Below are 17491 nucleotides of genomic sequence, written 5' to 3'. Positions count from 1 at the left end.
TTAGAACAGATATCTTCTAACCTGAGTTGCAGAACACTTTTTGTTTATATTTTTGCTCTTCCACACTGAAGCTATATTATTTTTGTCCAGTTACAACACATTTTATCTTATTAGTTTTTACTTGATTTTGTCAACTTTAAGACTTCTCATTTAATGCAAAAACTGATAACATGATGGTAATGTTATTGAAATCCACACATTTCTGAGATGGTAGAACCAGCTGACATCACATATTTTTTTTAAATGATTATTTTTATTTTTTTGCATGATGGCTTATTTGATGTGTAAAAAGAAGACAGAGATGATGTTTTAATATTTTTTCGTTACAAATGCCTTGGATATAAAAATAAATAAAAACAATAGTCAAAATGAAAAAGTGTTGACCTATATATGAATAGCAAAAGAGTTCACACCTTGTTATTAATACAAACATGTGACATCTGTAAGCATGGAAGAGAACGATTTAAAACAATGCAATTGTGATAAAAGTATAAAACCAAAGAAAAAAAAGCACAACAGAACAAAAAAAGCTTGATTTTAGAAGACGTTTACATATCTAAACTACTGCATAAGTAAAAAACAGTTTGGGTTTGTACATTTTAAGATCAGAGCTTATCTCTTCTAACATCAATAAAAATAAAAGACAAAGATTCTTTTCAAGACTCCTTGGCCAGAACAGTGTAGGGGGATTGATCCTATCAAAACACAAAACAGATGCAGCAGCACAAGAACTCACACTATTCACATATTTATTGTACAGAACAGTTGCCAATAAAGTCTATTGGCTTCTACAGCAAAAACAACACTTAAAAATGCTGCAATTTTAACAGAATACAAAAATAACAACATGTTTTTGTTAAAAAATAAGGGTCCATAGGTGTTGGATTTGGGCGTTAAATTAAAAAAAAAAAAGTCACGAAATATGAGGCAATTTCATTTTCTTTATTATGCCTGAAAAATGTATTTTGTCAAAATAAAACAAAATTTCTTTATCGTACACTTCTAAACAGGCCTTCTTTTAAGGTGAAATAAAACCTGTAACACAGCGGAACATGGCCTTGAAAAGATATGCCCAGATGTTTAATATACAAACAAATATAAGGCTAAGAATTACTACGGATTAAGTAAAACTTTAGTCTTTATAACAGTGTTACTACCTATAAGAGACTGATGTTTATTGTTGGAGTTTGTATGGTCTTTGAGACTGCAGCGCCCTTTCTGCCACCAGCTGTTAGCACCTGGAGTTGCAGCTGGTACACACTGCCCGCCTGAAGACCCCGAACAGTTACCGACCTTTGAGTCTGTGAAGAACAAAGCAGGGACGAAAATATCACATTTTAGGATCATAAAATTTGCCTGCTCCAAAAGAAACAAAAACACACAAAGTCCTCTTTTTCATTGTATTTTCCTCCAGCAGTAAACAACCTTTTTCCCCCCACAACAAAGTATTTCTTTGCCTCACCGATGCAATAGTTTGAGTCTGGGAGATGAGTGCATGTTCTGGTCTGTCGACGTCAGAGTTGAGCTCGGATTGCAGAGTCCAGGTGAACTGAAAGCCCTCCACTGCTCCGGGATCAAGTGCATGCTGGGACATCCTCCATCGAAATGTTGAGATCAATGTTCCGTTGAGTTGTTGAAAATCTGCAGTCAGCTGCTCTGGTCGAAGTACCACCTTTCTGCCTGCTGGGAGGCGCTCTGACACAGAAAAAGAACAAAACCCTTTCAAAAATCACTTCAAAATGTTTCGACTTTAGAATAGCTTAAAGTCAATATTGTTCATGTTTGAGTTTGTTGCTTTACAAGACAGCCTGATTTCTGCTGTATTGTCTGCGAGAATACCATAGAATGGAATCAGTGAGAGCAGGCATAAAAACGTGTTAAAAGTTTATAGTACCCTTGCTGTTGCAGGCCGAAGCTTTTCCTTCTCTGCCACTGATGGAGGAACAAGTGGGGGTCATAACCCAGGCAACACCCTCTGACCCTGGAACCGCCTTCAGTGCCACTGAAACCTGGTACTTGCATGCAAAGTGCAGGCCTTTGATGGTGTGATGGGTGCCCTGCAGACAGGGAACTAGAGTTACTGCTAACATGGCTCTAAAGATGTTGCAACACAACAAATTCACAGCTAAAGCAGACTAATGTCAAGGTTTATTAAAATATACATATATTTTATTTGTACACAACATTTACATACTTTTGGAAACTAATTTTAAAATTATGATGCAGCTTTGAAATTGTACTTATTTCATGTTCTCCTCACCATGACAGTGGAGAATTTTGTACATACTTTTTTTCCCATAAATCTAATACTAAACTCCTGTCTTCTTATAATGTGATGGGATTTTTGATCACGAAATTACATGTAATGCAGAAAATATCAGACCGGTATACCTGTACTGTTGTCGTTCTCTCTTTGCTCGTCACGTTGTTAATACAGGTGTGTGGATGCCACCGGAGAATGTACAGATCTTGATGTCTTTGTCTGACTGGAATAGAGAAAGAACACATTTGAAAAGCCTGAAATTGTGTGGAGATGGATTGTAAATCTGTTTCTTTACATTTAATATATTTATCAATATTTCCATTTTATTTAGTTTAGACATTTAGTGTTTCAACATGAACTTACAGTGATGGGACCACTTCCAGAACACTTTCACCTGAAGCTGGTTGTCATGGTAATGAGGGGCGGCGGCCTCCAATCGAAGTTTTCCAGAGGGGACGGGGCTTAGAGGTGATTCCGGGTGAGGCACAGAAGGATAAGAGGGAGAAGAGGGTGAGAGAGATGATGAAGACGAAGGGAGCTCGTTGGAAAAGTCTCCATCTTTGAAAGAAATAAGACAAGAAAAAAAAAGTTGCATGAGGTAGTTAAATCCCATAAATATAGAGAAGTAATTCTGTGTACTTTTGGCTCATTCAAAAGGTGCTGGTCAGCTACCATGAGCCCCCACGAAGGACGTATAGAGACTTGAGATATAATGAGACACTACTGTTTTACATTAAAATCAAAGTAAGTTAAACATTCATCTTATAATTCCCTGTTCATAAACTATGTTGGTTAAATAAACTCATATGCAGTTGATGAAAGACTTCCTTTGTTTTGACATTAAAATAACAAAGCACTAATTAGCTTTACAGGACCACGCTTAAACTCACTGGCACTGAAAAAAAAATTAATGTATAGAATACACCAAATATTTATAAAAGCGTGTTATATAAAGAGTAGGAAGTTCCATAAAAGTTGGGTGCATGGTTTAGTAATCAAGCTGCAGCTGGCTATAACTCGCTGCTGAGCTGACCGACGGGTCACCTGTAAATACCTCTGTTACCTTGACGACCTCATTAAGCTTCTACTGTACTTTGTGTTTCCTTGCAGCTGTATGTTCACAGAGAAAGTCAGTAGAAGCTTTGAGCTAACTGTGAAACTGTTGATTCAATCAATAATAGGTGGAAATGTTTACTTTTGTAGAAAAAGCATTTATTAATACATAAGGAAGTTATTTTTTTTATAACTAAAATAATTGCATTTTGGATTAGAGGTCCTCAACTGTGGCTGAAAATAACTTAAAAATGTAGAGAGCAGCACTAACATGTAGCTTCAAATGAAACAGTTTTCTTATTTAAGTCATATTTGTTCATAATCTGCCAATGCACCATGATGAAAAACTGTTTTACAAATAAAAAAAAATAGATTGTTTTTTGTAAGAGACAAAGTCATACCTTTTCTGAGGCATTAGAAAGTACCAATGCTTTTTATGCTATGGGATTACAACTTAAAGCTTTTGATGAACTATACCAGGAGCCATATGTAGGTCTTTACCCCTCAACTGGTGTCTTTTATTTTGAAAGGAAGCCTGTTGTCAAACATTATACTATATATATTTTATATTTAGAAAAAAAATGCCATTTTCTAAAACATCAACGTATTTATATTTATCATAACAGTAACAATAACATAAATACAAAGCAGTAAGACTGTGGCTCCTACTAAATTGTTGTCAGTGAGAAAATCGACCCAAATAGCTCTTTAAGTGTTGAAGGTTGCAGACCCCTCAACTATACAGACTGTCCCACTTCTTAGTTGAATAAGAAAAGTACTTTTGTTTACAAACCTGCAATAGGAATAGTTGTGAAAACCAGTTGCGCTCTGTGACTTTTTAGTCTCTTTTGACCCCAGTAGGCGACCGACTGAACAGACAGGGAATAGGAAGTGGCGGGCAGAAGACCCTGCACCCACAGCTCATTCTGCGCCTGTTACACATTAGGGAATAGGAACCTTAATTAAAATGACAGAAATCATCCTTGGTTTACGGTCTTGTTAAAACATTGACAAAAGACATTAAATCAACTCCAGGGAGGTTGTGTGATAAAATCAGCAACAGAAAAAATGTCTGGATGTTACACCATGGGGATCATATAGAAATCAGACTGGTGGTGATTCTGTCAACTTCATTTATGTCATCAATAGTTTACAAGTTATAATTGAAGCTGACAGTTTAGACCTGTTTTGCATTAGTTTGCTGTTCAATTGACATTATTAACATGCTCCAAGTCAATCTGTTTTGGTTGATCTGTACAAAGAGATAAGTCTGAGTGTGTAGTTTAAAACATGTCAGAAGAGACTACAACAAAAGTTTGAAACAGTTACTCAATAACCCACAGACAAAATGAGCTTTAGGAATTTCCTTTACCCACAAGATAGACAAAACATATGGCCTGTACAGCTGTACACGGGCACATGTGTGTTGTGAAAAGACAGCCAGAATTTCCATTTTGTCAAACAGCATCATTCTGATGCATGTTTAAAAACAAGGTTTCATCTGCTTTTTGTACACATTTACACACATCCACCAGAATCCCCTTGCATCTCATTTAAAGCTACATTTCTGCAGTCCTGCATGAATTCCTGATTGACATATATGTTTTATACACACCCCAGGAATATATTATATTTCACCAAAGGAGAGTAATAAATTATCTGTGCTTAAAAAAGTTTTTTCATTCAGTCTAGTTCTGGCATTCTGGCTTTTCCTGTCTGCTGAGATGTTGCTGTTTTTGTTACAAGATGCAGCTGCGAGTGAGAAACACTAGTTAGTGAGGCTCATTTTAATTCCAAAGCTTTAAGTCATGCAGAACAGACCGAACCTACAGATAAATGGCTCCACCAGGCAAAGTCTGGGATCACCATTACCACTAAGAACAGTAAAGTCCGAAACAGAGTGGATTTCCTCACGTGAGAGGCAACAACGACACACACAAAAGAAGTGATATAACTTATTTTTATTTTATTTTAAGACTAATTTATATAATCGCTTGTTCATGTTGAATTAAAAGTCATTAAAGTAGTCGATCGAAGTGGAAATAATATATTTTTTGTGTTAAAAAAACAAAACAAAAAAAAAAAACAGAAAAACACTTAATATTTTAAATCCTAGTTTAAATCAATCAGACAATTTTATGACACAACAACCAGAAATGTGTTTAAAAACGTAGTGGATAGGATATATTTTAATCTATTTTTTTACATTCTTTTAAACCATAATTGTGAATATTTGTTGTCCCTATTCAATTAAATGGAACTGGCTCAAAACTGTTCAGCTGGATAAGTCTGATACTGCTCACATTTTTGTTGCACCACTTTTGTTAGTTTGGGGTTGTGAGGTGCTGTAAGCTCGTGGGAGAGAGCGTAAACAAAGGCATGATGGGGAACAAGCGTAGGCTAGAATTTCCCGCCAATAGCCCCACCCGCAGCTCAGAGGCAAATTTCTGATGAACTGCTGCTCTGCAGCAACTATGTCCAAGAACACGAAACAGGTGCTTTGATTATAGCTAAAGACAAAATAATCTTGAACAAAATATCACTGGGAATGCTTTTGAAAATAGATTAAAAGACGATTGTAGTGAGACTTTTTTTAGCCACTTTAATGACCAACACTAAGATGCTAGGAGTTGTTTTGTAAAATAACTCCATTAGGTTTCTTCTAACTGCAAAGTTGTGTAGTTCTCCTTCAGCATGTAAACATCCATCTAACAGCACTTCCATTGCACAGCTCTAATGTTTCACTGCCATGACAACCGATACACTCAGTCACTAATGCTCTCATGGGGCACTAAGTGGAATATTATCAGTACATTTACAGATGCTTTGAGTTAAACATATTGTCCAAATGCAAAAAAGCTCCTTCCCTCTGTTGCCCATTTATTCAACTAAGCTGTCACTAAACTATTATGGAGGAAAAATGTCAAATATGCTTGTTTTTACAGCACTTTATCACAGTAATGCACTTTTATATTTATGTCTGCACAGTATTACATTTTCAAGTTAATAAGCAGCACATGCAAAGATTGTTTGAGAATTGGAAAGCAGACAAAAACTGGTTGAAACGCATACATTTTCTGTCGATACCTTTCCTAACATGAACATAATTACTTATCCTGGCTCAGTGCCTCACTTCTTCCTTCACTACTTAACTTGCACCATAAGATATCCAAGTCACTTCTTAGCGTCTTTCCTTGCCCTTATCTAAAGATCTGTTTTAGTGGCCACAGAGGGATATGGTTTGGGATGAAAAACGAATCCATTCCTGCTTAAAAATTGAATGTAAACATCTGTTATGGAACTGCGTGTGTGCATGAGTACATAAGAGGTGGAAGGTGCTTCCCACTAGCCTTTGTGTGTCATCCAATAAGACCAAGAAAAATATTTATATAAAATATTAAATTTTAAAAGACTATTTTGTTGTCTTTGGTAGTTTTTTTTCCACAAGCTTGTTGCTGGTACATTTTTTTGTACAGAATTTCTCATATAAGACATTTTTTAAATCATTGTCTGTGTTTGATTAGGTTTCATTTTCTCAGAATTGAAGCTCAACTATGCTTTTCTAACATACATATGCAACTGTTTATTTTAGTTTACATCAGTTTTGCACAAAAGGTAGAAGTTGAACCCATTTTCCTTCACGAGAACAGCATCTGTCATTTAGAACTAAAACTATATAGTTTATGGAGAACAGTAGGAGTTTGTTACAAAGGAGTTTTAACAAAAGCTCAAATCTTAATGCACCAATTTAAAAAAGAAAGGCAAGTTGATAACAAAGCTCCATAGATTTTAGGTATTCAGAAAAAGAGATAATCATGGATTACTTGGACATGTTTTTGTGGACTTGATGGCTCACAATTACAGAAAATCACTATTTATCTTGGATTTCTATGATTGGTCATGCAAACTCCGTCACTGAGATGCTGTTCTGAATAAAAGGCATTAACTATGAAATTTAATTTACGTCATATGTATTGATTTACGCAAAATCTTTGTTGCAGAAATAACTTCAATAGTAGGTCTTTAGTTTATGTTTTGAAATGAAGTTTCCTCAGTGTGCAAGTATATTAGTGAAATGGCTTTTCTAATCCCTTTTATAGCTTACTGGAGCCTAACTCTGTGATGTTCCATGTCCACAATAATAAAGCACAAGTATGCACCTGTGCCCTGTTAGCCTGTTTTATTTCATCTGTCCATAAAGCTTTAAACAAGAAGATCTAAACGGTTCGTTTTGGTCCAGTGTTGCTCCTTAAAGTTTTTCTATAGGAACATCTTATTTCATCACAATAAAAAAATATTATTAATATTAACATAATGTTAATTTGTCATAAAAAATGTTTATAATTTGACATTTATTTTTTGGGATTTACATCATTTTATACTTAGAATAACACGTTCTTACCCCTGCAGTCAGCACGGTGTTGCTCTCTTTCTTCTTCTGCTCTTGTCTGTGAGAGTTTGTCTGCCATTTTTGCTTGTTTTTGTGCAGTCTTTGTGCATTAGCTTGAAGCGTGTGTGTGTGTTTCTGTGCCGTGTGTATATGTTGAGGCATCCAAGTGATTCTGTAGTTGTGGACAGGCAGGTCTCCCTCACTGGGGGGGTCCCAGTTTAACAGGACTGCCACTGTGGTTCCACTTTCACTCGACCTGGGGGAAGGAAACTGCATGTCAAACAACATCACAACAGGAATGACAACAAAGTGAAAGCAGCAGTTTGAACTGTGCACAGATGTACTGAAATTCAAAGAGGTATTAGGTTCAACAAAGGCATCATAAATTAAATCATGTCAAGTAAAACTGAATTATTAGCTCTTTTTAAGTTTAAAATCTATGCAAACCCAACAGATGTCCTGAACTTCCTGTAACTTCTTGGTAAACACAAATAAGAGTAAGATGATGCATAAAACTAAACCAGGCCGGAAAACATTGAATGTTTTACGTAAATTGCCATAAAACAGCAACAAACATTAATGCATATCTAGTTCCAGAGATATCTTTACCTCTCTGTAACCTGTGGCACAAGTTGTAGTCCTGCCCAGTTTAGAGTTTGGTTGCTCACTCTGATATTCATTGGAGGTTCTGGAGGTGAAGGATCTACAAGAAATGACAAAATAAGCAAAAACAAAATGTTTCTAAAGAGTGAAGTCATTTTTTTTTACATTTATGATGTAAATCACTCAAGTTTTCACATGAAATTTGAACACTGGAGCATTGTAGAGGGCATAAATGTTCTTAGATGACAAAAAAATGCAATAAACCTCAATACAGTAAAGGTAGTAGATCAAGCTTTTTAGGCCTGTTTCAAGTTTTAAATAAAAAAAAGTAAAGGCAAACTTTGTTGGTCACAGTTTGCTTTACAACTGGTAAACATTAGATATAAACTAAGTTCAACTTGCTTAACGGATATCTAAAAATCTGTTTGATGAAATCTTGATAAAATACAAAAAGCTCCTGATTACTTCTTTAAAGTGGTGACCTGTGACCAACGTCAAGAATTTTTCCAATAATTCAATATTTGGTGTGGCAGAAGAGTAAAATACAGAAGCTGTTCTCAGGAGACACATCTTATTTTGTCTCTGTATTATTCAAGTCCACAAAGTTAATCAGATTTAAAGCATCAAAGGTGAGTGATACTGGAGAAGGGTGAAGCGCTTTCCAGTAGCAACCAAATCAAAAGACGAGAGGCGACCAGCACTGGATACAGTTTCCCTTTAACCTGAAATCCTGAGGTCACTGGTGCTTTAACACTGAATCTGTGTCTCATTAGATCTTTAAACCAGAATACTTTACAGGAGTACAACTACAAAATGTATCTGACTAGAAGTACATCCCGTGTTAAGGAAAGTTATGAAAAAACATTGCAAACTTTTAACCTGGATAAATAATATGGTTTTCCTTTATTAAAAGTATCTGCTCAAAAAATGCAGTTTAGTTGACAAGAAAACACACTTTTTTTTTACCTTTGCGTCTTTTCAAGATTACATTTATATAACTATTAAGTCTATTTTTCCCTGACTCACAGACTTCAGTCACACATTTCACTTTGAGCTTTAAACTGACTGTGAGGGTTGGGATCTGTGTGAATGACAGAGATGAAGAGAAAGACAGCCTTACTCTTACTTTCACCTTGACTCAATGACCCAAGCCTGGGATTTCACTTTGGCATCCAACCAACAGAGTACATCTGTGTGTATGTTTTATATATGTACCTCTGAGCATCTGCATTTGTAAGTACATTCTGTTTCCTGTCTGTGTTTTATGGACTGACAATTCTACCGAGTGGGCTATTCATTCACTCTTGACTTTTTGACCATTTCACCAGGAAGCATTGAATCTCTCATTAAAAGAAAAAAAATTCACAATAATCATTTTTTGAGGATGTTGACCAAACGTTGAAACTCACTTTGCGGGTTAATGCAAGAAAAATAATCAATTTGAGTGGAATATTTCTAACATTTATATAAAGAAAAGCAAAATAAATTTTCAGTTTCCTTTACCTTTACTGGAAATGTAGTGTTTGCTGGGTGTGGTGAACCCTCTGCTACCTTGGCTGTTGACCGCTGCTACCCTGAACTGATACCAACGCTGAGGTCTCAAATCTGTCAGAAGTACATCTTCTGAAAGAGTCTAAGAACACAAACACTTTTAATGTAAACATGAAATAGTACTTATTTTGACCAAAAAAGACAGAAGTGTTAACGTACAAGATCCAGAAAAATGTTAAATGTTATAAAACTATCCTAAACATTCTCACTCCCAGCTCATCATATATGGATGTATGGCTCAGGCCCCCTCCACGTCCCTTTTTTACGTTTTGGGTGTCTGCAACCCTTGGGATGCGGTACCAGATGCGGTAATGGACGCAGAACCAGTACCAGGTTAGAGTTAGGAAACTGGTAGCATTCCGCATCTCTAGGGTTGGGAACCCCTGGTTAGAGTCTGGGGCCTAGTAACAAGCGGCCCTCAGACTGCTACTAGTTCGCAGCCTGAAAGTGGGTGACCCCTGATTTAAGGGGAACAGCCAGCACATCAAAAAAGGACAAGTCAGGGACACCCAAAACGCCAAACATTGACGGGGAGGAAGCGCGAACCATATGTTCACATTTGACAAGTTGGGTGTTTACAAAGAAATAAATTCAAATTTGGGTAGAAACTATTACAATCACATTTAACATTTGATTTGTCTGTACTAATTCATCACAATTTGATAATCCCAAAAACCATTAAACAAAAAAAGAGCAAGATTGGACAGGCATCTGGACAGGTTTCATGCTATTTTATGATTATAAGTTGAGCAATGTCCAATCACTGAATTAATGGCTTTCAAAGAGACCAGATGGCAAAGAATAGGTTGAATTAACAGAGACTGAAAGGTTTAAAACAAATTTGAAGTATTGTCAAGAATATTCATTTTTACAACAATTTAGAGTTATAAAATTTTCATTCCTCCATTTGTTTATATTTGAGTAATAGCTCTACAAAATAGGCTCATTTATAAGCATTAAGACTTTAAAAGCAAACTGACATGAAAAAGGGACATCCCTTCATGTTAAGTGTCTATCCAAAAATGAAAAAAGAAGGAGCACAAAATAACATCCAGCTGTTCATTATTATGCATTATATGCACCTGCACAAGAGGTCAAAACAGCAGCAGATGCTCATACATTATTCATCAAGGAAAAAGAAACAGAGCAATTCTTGTAAAAGGTCACTTTTAGTATAATGCGTTATATTGATTGATAGAAAAAAACCTATTGCCACATCAACGCCTAGTGTGATCTGTCAGAAATAGATCTGTTTTTGTTTAAAAATGTTGAAACCTTCAAAATAACACATGTTCTCTGTTGTGAAATGAGCAGCAGCAGAACCAAAATATCCACGATTCCCCAGCTGACAGAATTAAAGGTCATATTGTTCAAGAATTAACATTTTACTGGTTTTCCACTGTGGTATTTAGTTGAGTTAATCCGTGTTTAAAGATCCCTCTGGCTGTATCACAGTGTGCGCTGGTCTCTTAACCACCAACTCATATGTTCAAGCTTAAGTGAGTTTACAGGCTTTTTGCATTAGGAGGGCCAACAGGTGTAAAGCTAAATATGAAGTGTAAATTTAATCAACAAATCACTGTGCAAATGACAACCTCCACAAAAGAGAGAAAACAGATTAAAAAACAAAAAGATGTGTTTGTGCATAAGACTAAAAAGATTAAGTAGAAACCTGCAACAACTTGGGTGTCTTAAATAGGCTTATTAGACCGACAACAACCATAAAATTAAAACCGTCAAATAAACAGAGACAGAATGGACCTCCCTGCTGTAATAGTAGAGTGAAATGTCCTCATCAGGTTATGGTAACAGTGTTTGAAGATCGATTCTTTTTGTCTCCCTGACAGACCAAACGTAATCACTATTTAAATACACACCCAAACTCAAACACACTCACACACCACACACAAGCATGAGGTGCCATCTATTTAAGTTCATAATGAGCATTCAGTCATTCAGTCAGCCCGTGGAATGACTGTGGCTGCCTGCGGTTCCTTTTTAAGCTCTGCTTATTTACCTAACCTCACACAGGCACACTCATGGACAACAGACACACACATCCACACACACACAGACCTAGGTTTACCCTGGCAGAGAGGTAGACTGGCTGGGGTGTAGAGGTTTAGACAGCAAGGCAGCAGACTGCTGAGGTGGAAACAGTGTAACATCAATCCATCTCCACTGCTGAGATGTTGAATCATTCAAGACAAACAGAGATTTATGAAATAAACATATAACAAACTTTATGGTGTTGCTTCACTGTTTAAGACACATGGAAACCTTTTTTAACGCCATTTCTCTGCCACTGGTACTGTTAAACATAAACAGCAAAACACTGTGCTGTTAAATACTCGGTTTCACTGACATTTGGCCTATTTGCATCATTATAGCATCTTAGAATTATTGTGGAACAGATTTCTGCTGCTGTCATGGTATTTTTCTAATGAACTCCTTGTTCACTGCCTCAGTATTTAATCCTTCATGGAAACATCTCAACCTTCAACAAGAAAATAAAGACAAAATGTTTCTGCAGCATTTACCATGGCGACAGCAGACCAGGGAGAAGCGTGGTCTTCACTGGGGTGAATGCCGATGTTCCAGCGGGACTCCAGGATGTAAACGACTGGCTCCATGCTGACGTTGAACTTGGACACCCACCCTACCTTTACGTGTCCCTCCAAGTCCTCTGTGAAGCTCATCTCTCTGCGAGGCTTTAAGGGAACACCTGCAAGATTAAGGCAAGAAGGCCGTGTGTTCATATCAACATGGTTACAAAATCCAGGAAAAACAGAGACAAGTAATCCAGATTTTAAAAATCTGCTCTAATACTGGATAACATAGGAAGCTCACATTTAATTTAAGACACTTAAATTGCCCCTGTGTGCAAAAAGTGCGATACAAATTAAATTGGCTTTCCACCTGGAGTTGTGCTTTTACGTTTCAATTCAATTTTATTTATTTAGCCCAATATCACAAAAAAAATTGCCTCATTGGGCTTCATGCCAGTAACACAGAGCATGTGACGTGGATCCAAGAACGTGCTAAACGCACATTCTTCTTCATTAAGCATATGGTGTTCACACTGGACAACAGAGAGGGGATTCTTTTTTTATTATTCAACCGTTTATTAACACATGTCCGCCCCAGTTGGAAGAGGTTGGTACAAAATGTCAAAGAGGTGCAAATCTTGCTCCAGGCTTTTTCTTTCACAGTTTTCATCCGATATATGAAAGACTTAGGCCAAATCCGAATTCTTCCCCTACCTCTACTGCTTCTCCCTACCCCTGCAATTGTAGGGGCATTTGGAGGGGTAGGGGATCCGAAACACATTTTTAAGGGCTAACCCTTATAACGGAGGAATGCAGAGCCCTCCAATGTGAGGGTGTTCTGCATCTTCATGTGGGTGTTCTCTAATGCACAGAAGTTTACATTTAAATGTAAGTACTGACTTTGTTTTAGCACGACCTTTTTAAAGTTATAAAACCTTTGTTGTTGTGTATTCCCGAGCACTAGCAGTTCCGCACGAATGTAGCTGACCAGCAACTATTGATGTCATCATGTGGGAGTAACCTCAGAATTTCAAGACACTATTTATCCATAACTCTCCATTTGGAGGGCTAAACGTAGGGGGTAGGGAGAAGCCATAGATGTAAGGAGAGAATTCGAATTCATAAACCGCTATTATTGATTTCCCCTCCATGATCAATTTTCAAACAGTTGGTACTTCTGTAAATCAAGAAGGACGCTCACTACCAAATCAGAGTCCCTGGTTAGTCAAAGGTTAACCAGTTTTAACTTTCAAAGGGTGTTCAACAGCTGCACACTCAAAAACAATCGTAGGAGTTTGCGTAAAGACACAAGTTTTGAACGCAGAAGCCCGTTAACATAGACTTTTCCATGGAAGTGATCGCTTGAAAGTGCATTGCTGAGGGGGATGTGAATGTAGCTTTAGACTGATCAGTTTCCTTTTGCACTAATGTGATGGATTAGTGGTGGAAAAAAGGTTGAAGATCAAAACTATTCTAGGCTTCAAATCAATGCAAAAAACTTATTTCAAACTATCTATGCAACAATGTTATTTTGAGTGTTAGAAGAACTACTCCTTCCATATTCAAATAGGTAAAATAAATATCACTCAAGTGCTGAATGGCACCTACTGAGTCTTGGGTTAAACATTGCATTCAAATTCTTTCAGATTTGAGGCAGTCCAGTCTTGCTGGTACTTAACGTGTTGAAAAGCAGGGTTTTTTTTAATGCATTACCATAAATTTAAATATTTAGGCATACAGAATTTTAAAAAAATTGAACAAAATAGGTATTTTTAAGAATTGCTAGATTGACAAAAAATGAAACGTACCATTGCCAAATAAATAAAAGCATAAACAATTAACAGGGAAAAATAAAGGACAGGGCCAAAAAAATAAATTTTAGCAGTCAGTTGTCATGTTTGACACACTAGAGAAAGGCTGTCAAGGAATTGCTTTTACCTTTATATAAATTGGCTGGAGCTTGACAGGTGTGTCCACAGCCGTTATAGCAGCACTTTCTGGAAGAAGGGCAGTGCTGGTCTGATGAGCAGCTTTCCACACAGGCTGCAGCAAACCCTGTGGCTCGCTGCGGCGGGGGGCAGTCTCCCTGACGAGACAACCTCAGGGAGGCCAGAAACTCCCTGCTTGTCATGCATTCTGTCTGCTTCTGCAGGAGAGGTGGAGAGTGAGCATTAGTGGGGGATATTATTATCACTAAAAGAGCTAAAACACTAAGCGGTTGTGTAAAATAACACCCAAGAGGGCACACAGGATAGGAGAAAGTGCTCCCTCAGACTTCAAGTGCGTACTACTAGAATGTAGTCTTTGAGCTTCGGCTCAAGGACTGTGGGAGAGTGTGTATATTTGTGTGTGCACACATGGCTGCATTTCAGCTCGACGTAAACACAAGCTTTTGTTAATAGCTCTGAATTACCCGGCGTTCTTAAACAGCCAGCAAGTCAGCCGTCCAAATGGTAACATGCTTGAGCTATTGTGATGAAAAGCTAATCTTTCCAAAAACCACAGCAACTGGATTTCTAAATAATCATTTAGGGCCACACACAAACAGAAGAAACACATCAAACGGTTGTGAACTTTTATCTATACATTGAAAAGACTAAAAGAACTTTTATAATGCAAGTAGGAATTTTTAAAAAATGTTGTTTTTTTTTTTTACAAAGAAAAATACATTAATGCAAAAAACAAGTGTGTTTGTAAAGTAGGAGTGACAGTGGATTTTTCATCCTACCTCACAGGCCTTTGGTGGGAGAATCATCCTCGTCTCCCACAGCTCTTCACATGGCTGAAGGCACTGCAAAATTACAGGCAAATAAATGATAAGACAAACTTGTATTCTTTCTGACTGAAATAGAACAAACACATTTGCCAGAGTCAGTTTTTCAAATGACTAAAATAAGAAAAGAACATTAAAAAAAGAAAACAAAATGAGCAAATATTAAAAAATCTGTGACATTTTTCTACATTTAAGCCAGTAGAGCTCTTACAAGCAATACTAAATAAAGCACAAAGTCTTCTGGTTTGCCACCTCAGTGAACTGGTGAATGATGGCTCTTACTAAATTAAAACCAGACAACATATAAAAACTGCGGTTTCACCCTCAACCTCCAACCCACTCCTCTTTTTTCCTGCCTGTCTGTCTCGCCTTTGTGCCTGGCTTCAATCATTTCCCTCATTCCTTCTTAACGACTCAAAAAGGAAAAAAAAAAAGGTCTAAAAATATGACAAAAATAATGTTTTTGCACAAATATATAAAACCACTGTTGAGTGAAATTAGCAAAAATAAAACCTATCCATGCTTATTTAAGAGAGCTGATCTGGACCTCGTGGGCAGTGTATTTTTTTAATGAAATGAGGTAGATCAAAAGCCATAAAAACTTGATTTTCATGCGCAAAATGAACAAAGAAACACAATAACACATAACACATGCAGCATCTTTACAACAAGAATAATAAAGCCACATGTGCAAACCTGAAGGGGATAAAATAAAGTATCTGCATGAAACATGATTATGATTTTATTTATATTGGCTTTCATTCATATTAGTTGTGTAAGAAAAACATTACTGTCCACTTCAGTGCAAAGGAAAAAACATATTTTAACAGTTGAAAAGTGGTTTCAAAACCACAGTTCTCCACATGTGAGAGTCAACAGTCAACAACTGTGGAATTACTTTGTGAGATTAATATTTAAATACCAAGAGCCAAATTTTCCCAGGTGTTTCCCAAAATGTTGATACATCCATATTTGCACTAAATACATCAGGTCTTTAAGGCTTTGTATGACTTCCTATTCCTAAGCAGACAAAGCATTGTTAAAAGAGTTGCAGTCATGTCAGGTCTGTTTGAACAGGATCAGATTTTCCTGGTAAAGTTATGCGATGTAGATTTCCTATAATAGAGCAACACCTGGGAAAATGGTGGAAAATCAATGCTAAATCAATGAACAATATCTTTTGATAGATTTTTAAAACAAAATCATTTTATTAACACAATTTTAGTTTATAGTTTAAAATCCAGACTCATTTCAAAGGTTGCACTCTACATGCTGCTTGTAAATGGGCTTGACAAAAAGAGTGTCAAACTGTTAGCACCTGGACTTAAAAAAAGGTCACAATGAGTCATAAGTTTCATATTTTGATCTTTTAATTATGATTATGCTGCTTTATCTACATTAAAAAGAAAAACTGTCATTTTCTAGATTACAGTTTCTGCAGAGCGGCAGGAGTTCATCATAAAATTTGCCTCAGAGTTGTGGGCAGGATTGTGCTCATTTCCCATCATCCCTTTGTGTACACTCTCTCCTGGTAGTTTACAGCCCCCCACACCCCCAACCTAGCATTGGTGGTGCTACGAAAATTGCAAGCAGTTTTGGTGCTATCCAGCCGTACAGTTTGAGCTAGATGAAAGCTCAGGAAAACAAAGCGTGCATGGATCTATTTGTAAGTGGATGCATCAGAATGAAGCGAAGTTGGGAGCATTTTGCACCGTAGTAACTTGTATGTCACGCTTCCATGCATTTACCAACGACATCACATCTGGTCCTGATTCACAATAAATTAAAATTAAATAAAAAAAAGAAATACACAGAAACAGCTTTAATCTTATTTTCTTCATGCATGTCCTCTATCACGAGAACAATGCCACAAGAACATGATAAAACTCAAAAAACACACTTTTCACTCACTCACTCTGAGTGAGTCTTTAAAAGAAGGAAGGCTGCTTAGCATCAATATAAAAATGTGGTCAAATTCAGTTTTACAATTTTCTAAAAAAAAAAAAAAAAATCCTGCAGCTTTTACTGTAAATATTTGATTTTTACAACAAAAGAAATCACAATTCTTGTCTTAGGTTTAAGTGTTTTATTTCATATTTAGGAAACCTTTGCTTTGTGCTTTGTTTTAAGATTAAGTTCAGCTTAGTACATTTTAGCCCTCCATTTTTTTGTTAATCAGTTTTGCAAAACATATAGAGCTGCTGCTTAATGTACTGCTGCTGACATATACAACATGAAAACATTAGATCTGCTATCAACTCCGGCCCAACAAAACAAAACATAATCAATATAAATAAAAAATACAACAG

General features: G+C 36.6%; 1 protein-coding gene across 1 annotated transcript in view; it reads right to left on the bottom strand.

The window, feature by feature from the left end:
- Positions 1-233: 233 nt before the first annotated feature.
- The window catches only part of anos1b (anosmin 1b), a 36393-nt gene continuing 19135 nt past the window's right edge, over positions 234-17491 (bottom strand). Inside the window, exons 3-14 of the mRNA XM_024279376.2 lie at positions 15138-15200; positions 14348-14555; positions 12401-12585; positions 9813-9942; positions 8316-8409; positions 7719-7962; positions 4110-4248; positions 2627-2821; positions 2392-2486; positions 1895-2057; positions 1463-1695; positions 234-1301 (exon numbers count right to left, since the gene is read on the bottom strand). Coding sequence (XP_024135144.1) covers positions 1158-1301; positions 1463-1695; positions 1895-2057; positions 2392-2486; positions 2627-2821; positions 4110-4248; positions 7719-7962; positions 8316-8409; positions 9813-9942; positions 12401-12585; positions 14348-14555; positions 15138-15200 — 1893 coding nt within the window. The 3' untranslated portion in view covers positions 234-1157. The remainder of the gene's footprint in view (positions 1302-1462; positions 1696-1894; positions 2058-2391; positions 2487-2626; positions 2822-4109; positions 4249-7718; positions 7963-8315; positions 8410-9812; positions 9943-12400; positions 12586-14347; positions 14556-15137; positions 15201-17491) is intronic.

This window comes from Oryzias melastigma, linkage group LG4, assembly GCF_002922805.2.
Source record: "Oryzias melastigma strain HK-1 linkage group LG4, ASM292280v2, whole genome shotgun sequence".
NCBI lineage: Eukaryota > Metazoa > Chordata > Actinopteri > Beloniformes > Adrianichthyidae > Oryzias > Oryzias melastigma.
Note: the sequence above shows the minus strand (reverse complement) of the source record. Positions and strands in the feature narration are given on the sequence as shown.